Below are 14,311 nucleotides of genomic sequence, written 5' to 3'. Positions count from 1 at the left end.
ATAATATTATGCGATTAATCCGCATATTAGAATGATTTCTGAAGGATCATGTGACACTGAAGACTGGAGTAATGATGCTGAAAATTCAGCTTTGATCACAGGAATAAATTACATTTTAAAATATATTAAAATAAAAAAAGTTATTTTAAATTGTCATAATATTTAATGGTTTTTTTTATCAAATAAATGGAGCCTTGGTGAGCAGAAGAGACTTCTTTTAAAAACATTAAAAATCATCCCGATCCAAAACTTTTGAACGGCAGTGTATATAAATATAAATATTTCATATATAAATAACACATTTTTCTTAAATATATACATGCATGTGTGTAATTATATATAAAAAATAATCATACACAGTACGCACATATTATTATGTAAACACAAACTTTTATTTTGGATGCGATTAACAGCAGCTCAGAGTAATGGAACGTGCCACGGATTGATGATGTATATCTCAGAACGAGTCTTGCATTGCGTGTGTCTGTTTTTAACATGTCTGACATGAATCACAACTGAGATCCTACAGGCTACAGCGAGGATCATGTTCGTATAGTATGAGAAGCAACAATCGTAAAGGACTATTATAAATCGTACAGTCAGTGTGCACAGCTTTAGATTTCTCTATTGTGGTGCATACTAAGGCAAGCATACTTAGGGTTGGGGATTTGAACAAACCCTAATTTAAAGTATCCAACACTGTTTCTGCTACAGACATAACGTTTCCTCAAATCGTGCAGATTGTTGAGTAAAGGCATGATATTACTTTTCAAAGTGACTGGACTTTTAAATTAACATGGCGGAAGATAAAATGAAAGGGACAAAAACATAGTTGCACTGTGAATCTCCAGAATTAACATTGACACTGAGACTCTGGCAAAGGGCCAGCGATTACCAGGATGTACAACAACAGAACTAATTAAAATTAAACAAAAGTCAACAGAGAAGGCAAAACCCAAAGATAAACAAAAAAGACAGCTGCTTTACTGTGAGCTATCCCGCTCATTATTCAGACATTCGTGCTTTATTTCTCCAACCAAAGACCTAAACAGTCAAGTGAGGTTGATGATACTATCCAGCCCTTCACAGATTCAAACCAGGGTCGATTTGGTTAGAACAAACCTTACTCTCACTTTCACTTACCTAAGTGCATTTTGCCATGAAGAACGAGGAGGATGGGAAAATGAAAACACTCTGAGGACAGTAAGTGTGGGCGAGGTCTTTCTACCAAGATGAGAAGTGGTAAACTAACAAATTATAGCTTAGTGCTATGCTCAAACTCTCCTGATATGATTTATCCCATGATTTACAGTAGAGCACAGTTCTGTACAGGGAATATGTCTTTAGAAATGTGATAATGTAAAGCCCCTGACTGTAAAGAGGGTTGTAAAGAGAAATGTAGCTATGGAAAAGAAAACGTGACTGCACTAGAGGACCTCACAATGCCATCTAGGCCTACATGTCATAGAAAGACCAAAAATTACCAAGCTAATCTTATGAGAAAACTATTTTACGAGGTGGAGATTTCGCAATTATTTTGCACCATGTGATTCACATGGAAACATAAGATTTTTGGAAAAAAGGTAGGCATGAAGGTCCACCCCTGAACCTCACCTCATGCGTAACCAGATCACACAAAAATACAAATTCAACCACTCATGCCTTATAGCAAACTCAATATTTAGAGATTTGAATCATCTTGAGTGGGAGAACCATAATCCCAAATAAGTTACAGCAAAAGCAGACGAGAACTTCTCTTTAGTTCACTGAAGACTTCCTCTGCTGACGATAGATAGATAGATAGATAGATAGATAGATAGATAGATAGATAGATAGATAGATAGATAGATAGATAGATAGATAGATAGATAGATAGGTATTGTTGAGATCTGCAACTGTGGTAGTTAGTCATCACATTGTGATTGTTTGTCTGCAATATTCACACAAATTAATACATAATCATAAGATTTGTATCATAAGATTTGTATCTGATTAAAATGGAAAACATCGCGATCATTTGTTGTTGTTGAGACACAATCAAACATCCATTTATACCGGTGGATTGGAGAAAAAAATGCCCGGATTTATAAACACGATGAGAAATTGAGCTCGCACATTCATTTTAATCAATAAACCACACCTTTTATTTATTTTATCAACCAGAAATCTGGCTAAAATTACCTTGAGGTCTATTTTCAATCTCAACGGTTAACAAAAACATCTGATATAAAATAAGGCGTTCGTAGCCTACTCACCTTGTCGAGAACCACAAATGTGGTGTGAATAAAATCCTTTTGTTTTCTGGCTGCTCTGAATGACCTTTGATTTACTGTTTTCGGTCTATGAATGAACGAGGCTCAGCTTTCCATAGTCAATAATGTTTTGCGGCTCTAGCAGACGAAATGAAACGGAGAGTGAGCGCGTTCAGTGCGCGTTCATGACTGGGGTTGCCTGGGAACGCGCACAGCTGCACGAGTCATCTTCACGCGGGTAACAATTAATGTATCCAACGTCACGATCAAAAGCGATCGGGAATGATCTGATGCCTGTCTGGATAAGCAGTGCTTATTGCGTCCCTGAGAAACAGCACACGGCCGAAGGGGGAGTCAAACCCATGACACCCATATGAGACTGTGGGAAAATTGAAGGCAGCAGGCAGAGAGGGGAGGGCGCTTGACGTGACACTGTTTTACTACGTTACACTTGACTAGCAGAGACAAGTCTGCAACTGCAGGAGAGAGAGAGAGAGAGAGAGAGAGAGAGAGAGAGAGAGAGAGAGAGAGAGAGAGAGAGAGAGAGAGAGAGAGAGAGAGAGAGAGAGAGAGAGAGAGAGAGAGAGAGAGAGAGAGAGGGCGGGGTTTATCATGACTGTAGAGAATAGTATAAGGTATAACTGGGCCACCTATTGCTGGATCTAGGGCACCCACACGTCATTTTGAGATTGCTCGGTGCAAAAATAAATCAATTTATAAAGAAGAAAATGAAAAAATACAATTTTGTACGGCTTACATAGTCTGTCATAAATGTAAATAAAGAAATAAAAATGGCGAACGCAAAAGCTTTAATATAAAGCAAATAATATAAGTGGGGTTTCGTTTTTGAACAAACCTGTCTTTCAGGTCATTAAAAATCATTTAAGATTATTTGTTCCAGAAACAATTTTTGTTATGTTGGTTGAAAGTCTCCTAACATCCAACAATCACTAAGTAAGGTGATCTAAATGTATTTATATTATCTGTGGAAGGCATAGGAGGACCATAAAATGTTCGTCCAGTCATTGCATTCGGGCCGATGTCTTACCTGTCTGTCAACATGTATTTTCATACATGCACCTGTTTGCGCAGATATCACACGTCATTAGTGCGTTTCATGCTATGCAGAGTTAGACAGACGTCAGTTACCGCAACCTAAATAGCAGTTGCCTTTTACAGTTTCTCCTGAACCAAAACAATGAGCTTATACTGCATTCCCGCCATAACTACTGTAATTTGGAAGCAATGGAAAACCCGTGACGTTATTCTTGGAGCGGTTCGTGACACAAATTATGCATTTCAATGGCAACAATCAACGACGAAACGAATCTGCAGCAGTCAGGTGGTACAGGTCTTTAAGTTGTTTATGTTCATTATTATTGTAATGTTAGGCCTATTTGAGACATGAGGTAATTTAACGCGGTCTCTCTGTGATGCTTTGCAGAATCTGCTGTGTGTGTTCATGTGTTTTGAAGGAGGTGTGGTTTTGGAGACGCTCTGGAGGGAGGGTGGGATCTCATGCTCTCAAAGTCTTATTTTGAGAGAGAAAGTAGCTGCATTTTTTAAAAATGAAATGCGTCAATATAGGTCTATATTAGGCTACTATAGCGATGATCACATTTAGCACATGTAGTGCTGTGGCTTTGGAAAAGCCTTTTGTTTTTACAATGTAGATTGTTTTCTAACAATCTTCTACCTTCATATCTTAAGTTTTAATAAATCACTAGTTCTAAGCTTTTAATAAGCAACACATTAATTTAAAAAAATGTATTAGCCTATATACTTTCAGAGCTCAACAGAGGTCAGTTTTTTTTACTCTCAGGCAAGTTTTTCCAGCATCTTATTAAAGAAGAGGAATTCAGACATATGCACATTCCTCACTGGATATTAGGAATAAGATTTGGGAGTTGTAAAGTAGATTTCACTTCTTTTTTTTTTAAAGAGCGCTTGCCTTCAGCTTGCCATTTCACTAACATGACAAGTCTCATCAGATTTTGAAAGCCACATACCAGAAACTATAGCCTGAGGCTTATTCCTGTTGTCTTCCTCCATTTTGCACATTATATGCTTGTTTTACAGAAAATCCTAGTTTATCTCCAAATATTTGCCAATGCTGTCCTCTGCTGGTGGTGACTGGTTGCTCTCTGAAAGGCTGTTTCATGATGTCAACATGTTATTTACTGTAATATTCAGCAACAACTTTTGTAAGAAATAAGACCATAAAAATATTAGATTGCATTAAAAATGAAATCAGGTTTATTCATGTTATGTGTTATTATTAATATTATTATTTAAAAAAACAGAATGTGACACACATGTGAGAAACTATAGGGAGATGTTCCTGGCAGATGAGCTCTTAGCAATAAACATTACAGATTGTAAATAAGAATTATATGGAGTGAAATCTGAATCAAACATATGTCAGCGCGAAACTGAACACAAACCTGGTGTTTACATATTCAAGTGATATAGTGTTTGATGTGATTTATGTTAGAATTAAATATGCACGAAGGGAAGATATTCATGCAGCACTAAAGTACTGAAAATACATGTGCTGATTCAACTGAGTGGGGTTTTGATGGACAATATGTAAAATAACTTGTCTTACAAAATAATTTTCTGTTCTTAAGGTGCGATAAGACTAGACCTTGTTTTTGCATTCACTTGTATTCATATGCATGCAAATGTGGGAGACCGGGATCACAAGCATATGTGTAGCCTATAAGTTTTGCCTTTTGTTGTGTATTAAAATTTGCTGTGAATTCATAGTGAAATTGAAAACATGTTTGACCAATAGAGGAATTAAATATCCCATGCTGACCTCATCAAGAAGTGACGACATCTTTAGGCAGAAAGATTTTGAAAAGGAGCCTGATCAACAACAACAATGGCTTGGAGCTTGATGAATTTAAACAGACAAGTTCAGTTTTGCTTCTGAAAGGGATCGTTCACCCGACCAAAAATAATAATAACGATAATAATAACAATTCTGTCATTATTTTTTTTAACCCTTATGTCATTTCAAACCTGCATGACTTTCTTTCCCTTCCATGGCCTGTTCTGTCCACTCTTTTTAATATAATGTAAGTGAATGGGAACTGGACCTGTCAAGCTGGAAAAGGACAAAAAGCATCATAAAAGTGGTTGATATGACAATAGTCATCTGATAGCTTTGCATTAGAAACAGACTGAAATTTGCATTTTATTTTCCTGAAAACCTTCGCTGACCATGATGTGGATTAGTATTATTTGTATACCATTATTTATTGATATAGAATAGATTATACTGTATTTATTCATGTTGAATTCGATTCTATTTTTATATTTTCAGTTTTCATTTTAATTTAAGTTTTAGTAATTGTGCTTTTGTCACTTTTATTAGTGTTCAAATTTTTTTTCAGAATAGTTTTAGTTGCCAAGTTTAAGTTTTATGATTTTCATCTAACATTTATATTTCATTTTAATTTATTTATTTTTGCTTTCTTTCAATCACCGAAAATGATCTTTAATAGTTTTAGTGAACAATAACAACTCTAATTTAAAATGATCTTCTCGTGTTCCACAGAAGAAGCTTTTGAGTGCCATTAAGGTGAATAAATTATGACAGAATTTTTTTTTTTTTTTTTGGGTGACCTATTCCATTAAGATCAAGTCATTCGTTTTCAAATAAACCCAAAGACCTTGATTAGCGAGCTCAGAATGGTTCAGATATGTTTAACTTGGAAGTCAATTCTGCTGGAACGTTCCCTAAAAGTCTTTTAATGGATTGTTGATGGACAATATGTAAAACAACATTCAAAATATCAAAAAAGCTTTTCATTCCACTTAAGTCCAGCACTTTTACTCCTCTTTGTCTCTGTGGTTAGACGAGACGCTGGGGAAGAGCACGTCGCTCTCCACCGACAGGTTGCTGCCGAGTCCCGCGATGCGACTGCGCAGAAGAAAGTGAGTCCTGCGCTGAAGCAGCCGCTGCTGCTCCTGTTTGAGCTCTACGTAGGAGCGCGAGAATGTGTGGAAGATGGAGGTGACGGGGAACGCCATGAGCAGGATCCCGCTGAGGATGCTGCTGAGCGCCACCACCTGTCCCGGGATGCTGCGCGGCACCATGTCACCGTAACCCACCGTGGTCATCGTGATCACGGCCCACCAGTACGTGGCGGGAATGCTACTGAACTCTCGCGTGGCCGCCGCCTCGTTCTCGATCAGGTAGAGGAGCGGGGAGAAGAGCGCTATGGCGACGCAGAGGAAGAGGAGGAGCAGGCCGAACTCTCGCGTGCACCTGCGCGCCGTCAGCCCGAGCGTCTGGAGTCCGAGCGAGTGGCGCGCAAGGCGCATCACGTAGAGGATGCGTAACGCCCGCAGGACCCGAAGCACGAGGCCCACTTTGTCCAGGTAACTGCTGCCTGAGCCCAAGCGCTTCTCCCCCGTGGAGGTGCTGTCCACCACCAGCGTGATGTAGTAGGGCAGGATGGCTATGACGTCGATCAGGTTGAGCGGGCGCCGGAGGAAGGCCAACTTGCTGCGGTCTTGGATGAAGCGCAGCGTGAACTCCAGCGAGAACCAGGCCACACACACTGTCTCCACTATGAAGATGTTGTAGCACATCTGAGAGCATTTCCCCTGAAAGAGATCAATGGAAAAGTTTATTACTATTTGTATAGCATGTATTATAACATTATATGCGCACTACTGTTCAAATGTTTGGGGTCAGCAAGAAGAAATTGATAGTTTTATTCGGCATGGATGCATTATATTGATCAGAAGTGACAGTAAAGTCATTTATAATGTTACAAAAGATTTCTATTTCAAATAAATGCTGAACCTCATATTCATCATAGAATCCTGAAAAACTGCATCATGGTTTCTTGAGGAACAAATCATGTTAGAATGATTTCTGAAGGATCACGTGACACTGAAGACTGGAGTAATAATGGTTAAAGGTAATCATATAAATTGTAGAGATATTTCACAATATTAGTGTTTTTACTGACAAAAAAAAAGCAGTGTTGTGAGCATAAAAAAAACTCACAACACTGCATTTTCTTTATTTGTTTTTTTCTTTCACTTCATTTTGTTCATCGTTGTCTCGATTTGCAAGTATATAGCAAGTAGCCCATGTCATATAATGCCTCCTTGTTAGAGCGCCTGACTCCCATGCTGGAGATCCGGGTTCGAGGCTCGTGCAGAGCAGGGCGAGTAGGACCCTGGTGATGGGTTTTATATTTCATATCATTGAATTCAGGTGTTCCAATCACTTCCTTGGCAACAGTTGTATAAAATCAAGGACCTGCATACAGACTGCTTTTACAAACATTTGTGAAAGAATGTGTCGCTCTCTGGAGCTCAGTGTACCGCCTGTACAATAAGTCCATTCTGGACGTTTCTCTGCTTGTAATCTGTTTCTCTGTCTGGCAATCCGATTGATGAGTCTGGGTTTGGCGGTCGCCAGGAGAACGTTACTGAACTGCATTGTGCCAAGTGTAAAGTTTGGTGGAGGGGGGATTATGGTGCGGGCTTGTTTTTCAGGGGTTGTGCTTGGGACCTTATAGTTTCAGTGGAAGGAACTCTTAATGCTTCAGCATACCGAGACATTTTGGACAATTTCATGCTCCCAACTTTGTGGGAACAGTTTGGGGATGGCCCCGTCCCTGTCAGGTTCTGCAAGAGAGAGAGAGGACCCAGACTCAGAATGAACAGTGATGTTTTATTGACAAGACTGTAGATAGGGCACAACAAGGAGAGTGAGGCGTGAAACAGTTCAAACAGTAGGGCTGGGCATGCAACACGATGCCAGGCAGGGAGGATGACCACTGAATACAGTCCTGGGGTGACCATGAGCTTGAGGAGTGTAGAGGAAGAGACAGCACCAGGTGGGACGATGGTGAGGAACCGATGTAGCACCAGTCTTGCTGCAAGGCAGAAGCTCCCAGAACCGGAGGCTTGACACTTGAGTATCAGGCCTACTCCATACGGACACAGGTAATTTTTTTTTTTTTTTTAATAACTTTTTTTTTTTACACGGTTCGGCCGTTCGTCCACACGGAAACGCAGTATCAGGTCACTGAAACCGAACATTTTTGAAAACCCTACCAGGGTGAGGATTTTCAGAAACACCTGTTGCAGTGTTGTCGTGTAGACAGTAGAACCGGGGGTTTCGCCTTGCGACGTCAGAGTGTGCGCCGTTATCCGCTGTGTTTGACGTCAGATTGTGCGCCGCTGGCATGCTCTTGACAGCGCTTTATAGCGTGTTTTTGCGTTTTCATGTAGACGGAGATTAAACAAGACAAGACAAGATAAACAGGCAAGGCACAAGAGAGTAATTCAATCGGAAATATAAAAATAAAGACTGAAACAGAACAATGACTACTGAAGGAGCAAAACAAAAAAGAAAACTAGGAATAAAATGACTGAAACTTGCAATCAAACGAAAAAACAAAAGACTAAAATTAAATAGAACAAGACTGGAAGGAAATAAGCAAAAGGATACACTAGAGCTAGAAAGACCAGTATCACGACAAGAACTAGGTTTAATACAGGGAGGCAAACAGGAATAAACCACAAAACAAACCAGCAAAGATATTAGGGAAAGAGGCACAATATAAAGGGACCAGAGCACATGAGGATCAGGTGAGCACAACTAGTGAAACAAGGACAAGACGTGGACTAAACTTTTGAGAACGGCAGGAGTGCTGGGGCTGGCATCGTGCTGCCCCCTCCATCCCCGGCATCTTCTGTATTAAACATCAGACAATCGGATGTCCTTCACCTCTTTAGTTGCTGTAATCCTCGGAAAAGTCCTGGCCCTGATAAAATATGTGGTAATACTCTCAAGCACTGTGCAGAACAGCTAGCCCCTGTGTTTACTGATATTTTTAATTCTTCTCTTAATCTCTGTAAAGTCCCCATCTTGTGGAAAACATCGACAATTGTACCTGTGCCAAAACTGCCAAAACCCACAGAGTCCAATGACTTCCGACCGATTGCATTGACATCATTGGTCATGAAGTGCCTGGAGCGCTTGGTAAAGAAGTACATTGTATCACAAACCCAGCATCTTATGGACCCCCTGCAATTTGCTTATCAAGCCTCCAGGGGGGTGGACGATGCAATTTTGACATTAATGAATTATTTGCATATCCACTTTGAAAAACCAAAGACTCATGCTAAGATTCTATTTGTGGACTTTTCATCTGCTTTTAACACTATGCAACCCAAGATTCTTGCAGACATTTTAGCTAGTGAATTCTATCTTAACTCGGGTATTATTAATTGGATCATGGACTTTCTTACCAGTAGAGTACAGCGGGTTAGAGTGGGCTCAGTTCTGTCAGATGTGATGATAACATCAATAGGCTCTCCACAAGGATGTGTTCTATCTCCTTTGCTATTTATTTTATACACAAATTCATGCATTAGCACTTTTCAAAACAGGCATTTTATTAAATATGCAGATGACACAGCTTTAGTGAGTCTATTAATGGATGGGGAGGTGGATCATGGGCCAGTTTTAGACTCCTTTTTAGAATGCTGCAATAATCTACATTTAATTTTAAATATTAATAAGACCAAAGAAATGTCCATAGATTTTAGAAAGTCACAGCAACCCACTGACACCTTTATCAATGGGGAGATTATTCAGGTTGTTTCAAACTATAAATACCTTGGCATTGTACTGGACAACAAGCTTAAATGGGACTCATGGACTGATTTTTTCCACACTAAGACACAGCAAAGAATGTATTTTTTAAAGAAACTGCTTGTTTTTAATGTTAATAACAAAATGCTTCAAATGTTTTATACTGCTTTTATTGAAAGTGTTTTAACTTGCTGCATTATCTGTTGGTTCGGAAATGCCACCGAATCCCAGATAAAGATAATCAGAAAAACAGTTACTTCTGCCAGCAATTTACTTGGGATAACTCTACCGAGCATTGAACACATTTACAAAGACAGGGTGGTGAAAAAGGCTAATTGCATTGTATGTGATCACACACACCCGTTAGCATCTCATTTTAAATTCCTGCCATCTAGGTGTCGTTTCAGTCTACCACTTTTGACTAAGAATAGATCGAAATTTTCTTTTGTACCACAAGCCATACAAGCTTTAAATCACCCAAATTAAGCTAGATGTCTTGCTGGTCTGGTCAGACACAAGGGAGTATAGTGTACTGTTTTGTATTTTATTGTTGGTGTCATATGTCTATGTCTGATGTCATGTCATTAAGTGCCCTGCGACTGTGCCGCAATTCCAATTGCCCCACGGGGAAAATAAAAACTATTACTACTATTACTTACTACTACTACTACTAAACAAGGGGGCGTGGTAACTGGAAACAAGGAGGCGGGACAAGAGGAGCACATGGCCTACAAAAACAAAGACAAAGCCAAACAAGGAAACATTAAACAGTTACAAAACAGACAAGACTGTCAACACCACGGGACCCTGACAGTCCCGTTCCAAAATGACTGTGCACCAGTACACAAAGCAAGGTCCATAAAGACATGGATGAGTGAGTTTAGTGTGGAGGATGTTGACTGGCATCCTGACCTCAACCCGATAGAACAGCTTTGGGATGAATTAGAGCGGAGACTGTGAGCCAGACCTTCTCGTCTAACATCAGTGCCTGACCTCACAAATGCGCTTCGAGAAGAATGGTCAAAAATCCCATAAGCACACTCCTAAACCTTGTGGAAAGCCTTCCCAGAAGAGTTGAAGCTGTTATAGCTGTAGAGGGTGGGTCAACTGTTTATTGTTATTAATAGCCGTGTTGTGTTCTTATAAATACTTTTTATGAGTGATAATACAGTTACTAACTTCTATAAATGCATCATTGATGGCTTTAAGTAAAGTACAGGATGCAATTTCCTTAAGCAAATGTTAATAAATCATGAAGATATGCTCATTATATATTTTACGTTGTTTACTTGTAAATGTAACTAATGAACAATAATTCCTGTAATTAATAGTTCCTTATAAAGTCTCACATTTTCATTTAAGTATCAACTTGGTCTAAGATGTTTCTCGATAAAATAAAAATAAAAACAAATGTGATTGATTTGATGTGAAATGTTGGCATTCTTATTCTTATCTTTTTTGTGTGTGGCTTTTGTATCTTGGGCACAAATCTGAGCACAGTTTGAGACATTTTTGAGATCTCTTTTGGCAAAAGGAAATGTGTGAGATTACAGTATTGGGCACTTTTTTCCCCCGTAAAAAAATCTATTTTCTCTCAATGCAGTCTATGAAAACCCTATGAGAAAAAAACCTCCTTTGGGATTTTACTTATGGCTTAGCATGTCACAAATCTCATGGGGGAATTAATGGATGTCTCAGATAGGTTCATGTATTAACTTTTGGATGTTTCTCCTAAAACTTCTGCATATAAAATAAAAATAGGCACTAAAGGTCCATTGACACGGAGAAAATTAATTATAAAGATAACTATAATGATGATCCCATTATTAAGAATGGGATGTCATGTGCATGTAAATGCAGATGTCCCAAAACCTTTGGCAATATAGTGTATATATTTTATTCACAACAAAAACATTTAAAGATTTAAAGAGCAGTGTTTCATACTGTAAAGTGTTTTTGCAAGACTTCATTTGTTCAAATGTTGTGAATAATTTTATATCTTGCTTAGTATCGTCTTTTCTGGAGCTTGAAACTTTTGGACCCCATTGACTTTCACTGTATGGCCAAAAACAGCTAAAACATACAACTTCTTATCATAAAATATCTTCTTTTGTGTTCTGCATTAGAAAAACAAAAATCATTCTACTTTGGAATGGCATTAAGGTGAGTAAAGGATGGCAGATTTTTTTTTTTTTTGGCTGAACTGTCCCTGCAAAAAAAAAAAAAAAAAAAAATCCTCTGATACCAGTCAATATCTGGTTCTGAGTTGCAATACTCCTAGTAGACCACTAGAGGAAGCTGGAGGTTAATGTAAACACATCCTTCCTAAAGGTGTTTTCAGAACTTTGCTGCATCTTTTATATCACCTTGTCTCACCTCATCCTCAGTGTGTGTTCATTCTCATTAAATCCTAGGATTGCACCTTGAAGACTAACAGCAACAAAGTAAGAAAGATAAATGTGTTGATTGTGGTACAATAGATTAATTCAGCTCACCTGTAAAAAAGGTGGCAATGAATAAGTGCATTGAAAATTACACCTCAGATGATATAAAGATTTATTGCATTTATTTTACATTTAGTGCTTCAGCAGACCAATAAAGCATCCAGCAATAAACCCTCTTGAGATTATTATTACTATGAAGATATAATTAGAACCAACTAAATGTCACCAAGATGGCAGAATGAGGTCAATAGGCTAATAAATGTAACAATATTAATTGGATTTGTCTGTAAATACTTGATTAGAAAATTTGAGGAAAAATTCCTACAACTGTCTTCTTTCAATCCTCACAGTAGATTGCCACAAATAGCCTGTGACATACACAAAGGACATCATTTGTGAAAATGGAAGAAGACTGTCATGCTAGTGCTATGTTGGTCTTATGCTTAATTGAATCTTCTATGCTCTGTTTTTCTCTTTACCAGGGGCAGCCATTTGAATTATTCCAGTGACTGATGTGAGTTGAGACAATGGGTGCCTTAATTCAATTAGTGACGGAGCTGGTTTAACGTACGACTCGGCCTAATTGCCACAAATTATTTCTGGAAAAAGATGACCTCTCCTGTAGCAAAACTGTCTGCTCGAGCAGATTTGCTCTGTTTGAGCAGAACCGTTTTGAACGGGGATCTTGGAGCTTGATGAATTTAAGTAAGTAAGTGAGCTTGATTCTTGAGATCTTCCTTCCTGCAGAGATGAGCTTTGAGATGCTGTACTTTTCAAGTGAACGTAAAGACCTTTATTAGCTGGTTCATTAGTGTTTGAGATCCAACTACAGGACTGAAGCTAGAAAGCATTTTTTAGGGATGCACTATAATATCAGTGCCACATCAGTTACTGGCAAATAGTAGAGTTTTTTTTAATGATTTTATTGGCTATTTAGTTGTGCAACTGCATGTGCATGCATGCTAATTTCCCTTATTTTTACATTTTGTATTAGACAACTAATGGTAACTTTAGACAACTAAAGTTAATCTTTAAAAATGAATAAATTAATAAAATCAACAAGTCTCTAAATTAATTTACATTTTTCATACATGTCATCACATGTTTTGATGCTGAAATTCACATGTAATATTTACAATGAATAAGTTTAGTTTTTACTGTTTTATTTATTTATTCATTTATTTCTTTATTTCTATTTAGCTGTATCAGCCAAAATTGTAATACTGGTGTAACCCTAGTGTTTAAAAAACAAATAGTACAAATCTGATTTACAGTATCATTCAAAAGTTTGGGGTTGTTTAGATTTCTTGAATGTTTTTGAAAGACATCTTTTATGCTCAAATAGGCTGCATTTATTTGATCAAAAATACAGTACAAACTGTAATATTATGAAATATTATTACAATTTAAAATAACTGTTTTCTATTTGAAGATATTGTAAAATATTATTTATTCCTGTGATCAAAGCTGAATTTTCATCATCATTACTCCAGTCTTCAGTGTCACATGATCTTTCAGAAATTCTTCTGATATGCGGATTTGGTCCGTGTCAATCCGTGTATCATTCGTTCAGTCGTTTTTTGATTTAATATTGAAAGTTGAAAAATGAGATAAAAAGAGAATTCGGTTTGATTTTATATTTTTAGATTCAGGGGTAGAAAATGGATAAACAGCTTGAATATTCGATTTCCACATGGGCCGGGCATGACACGCCCCTTTCCGCTGATTGGTCGATCAAAGATCAACCCGTGAATCTAAAAATATAAAATTAAGCCGAATTCTGTTTTTTTTTTCTTTTCATTTTTTGAAAAACTACTGAACACGGATAGATGGATGGACGAACCTGTACACGGACCTGATTTGCTGCTCAAGAAACATTTCTGATTATCATCGATGTTGAAAACAGCTGTGCTGCTTAATATGTTTGTAGAAACCATGACACTTTTTTCAGCATTCTAATAGAAAGTTCTAAAGAACCG

General features: G+C 38.0%; 2 protein-coding genes across 6 annotated transcripts in view; both read right to left on the bottom strand.

Moving 5' to 3' along the window:
* Positions 1-2,709, bottom strand: part of src (v-src avian sarcoma (Schmidt-Ruppin A-2) viral oncogene homolog) — a 54,586-nt gene extending 51,877 nt beyond the window's left edge. For 3 of the 4 annotated variants that reach the window (XM_077218878.1, XM_077218880.1, XM_077218879.1), the window contains exon 1: positions 2,256-2,650. The gene's annotated coding sequence lies outside the window, so the exon portion shown is untranslated. Of the gene's footprint in view, positions 1-2,255 lie in introns of all 4 variants that reach the window. The other variant, XM_077218881.1, reaches the window with a different exon arrangement.
* A 1,776-nt stretch (positions 2,710-4,485) lies between these two features.
* kcng1 (potassium voltage-gated channel, subfamily G, member 1) overlaps positions 4,486-14,311 on the bottom strand; it is a 30,646-nt gene continuing 20,820 nt past the window's right edge. Inside the window, exon 3 of one of the 2 annotated variants that reach the window (XM_077218882.1) lies at positions 4,486-6,872. In XM_077218882.1, the coding sequence (XP_077074997.1) occupies positions 6,093-6,872 (780 nt within the window). In that variant the 3' untranslated portion in view covers positions 4,486-6,092. The remainder of the gene's footprint in view (positions 6,873-14,311) is intronic. The other variant, XM_077218884.1, reaches the window with a different exon arrangement.

The sequence above is a fragment of the Siphateles boraxobius genome, unplaced genomic scaffold, assembly GCF_051911475.1.
Source record: "Siphateles boraxobius isolate OS27281-9 unplaced genomic scaffold, OSU_SipBor_1 77, whole genome shotgun sequence".
NCBI lineage: Eukaryota > Metazoa > Chordata > Actinopteri > Cypriniformes > Leuciscidae > Siphateles > Siphateles boraxobius.
The sequence above is the reverse complement of the archived record's forward strand: the minus strand, read 5'-3'. Positions and strand labels throughout refer to the sequence as shown.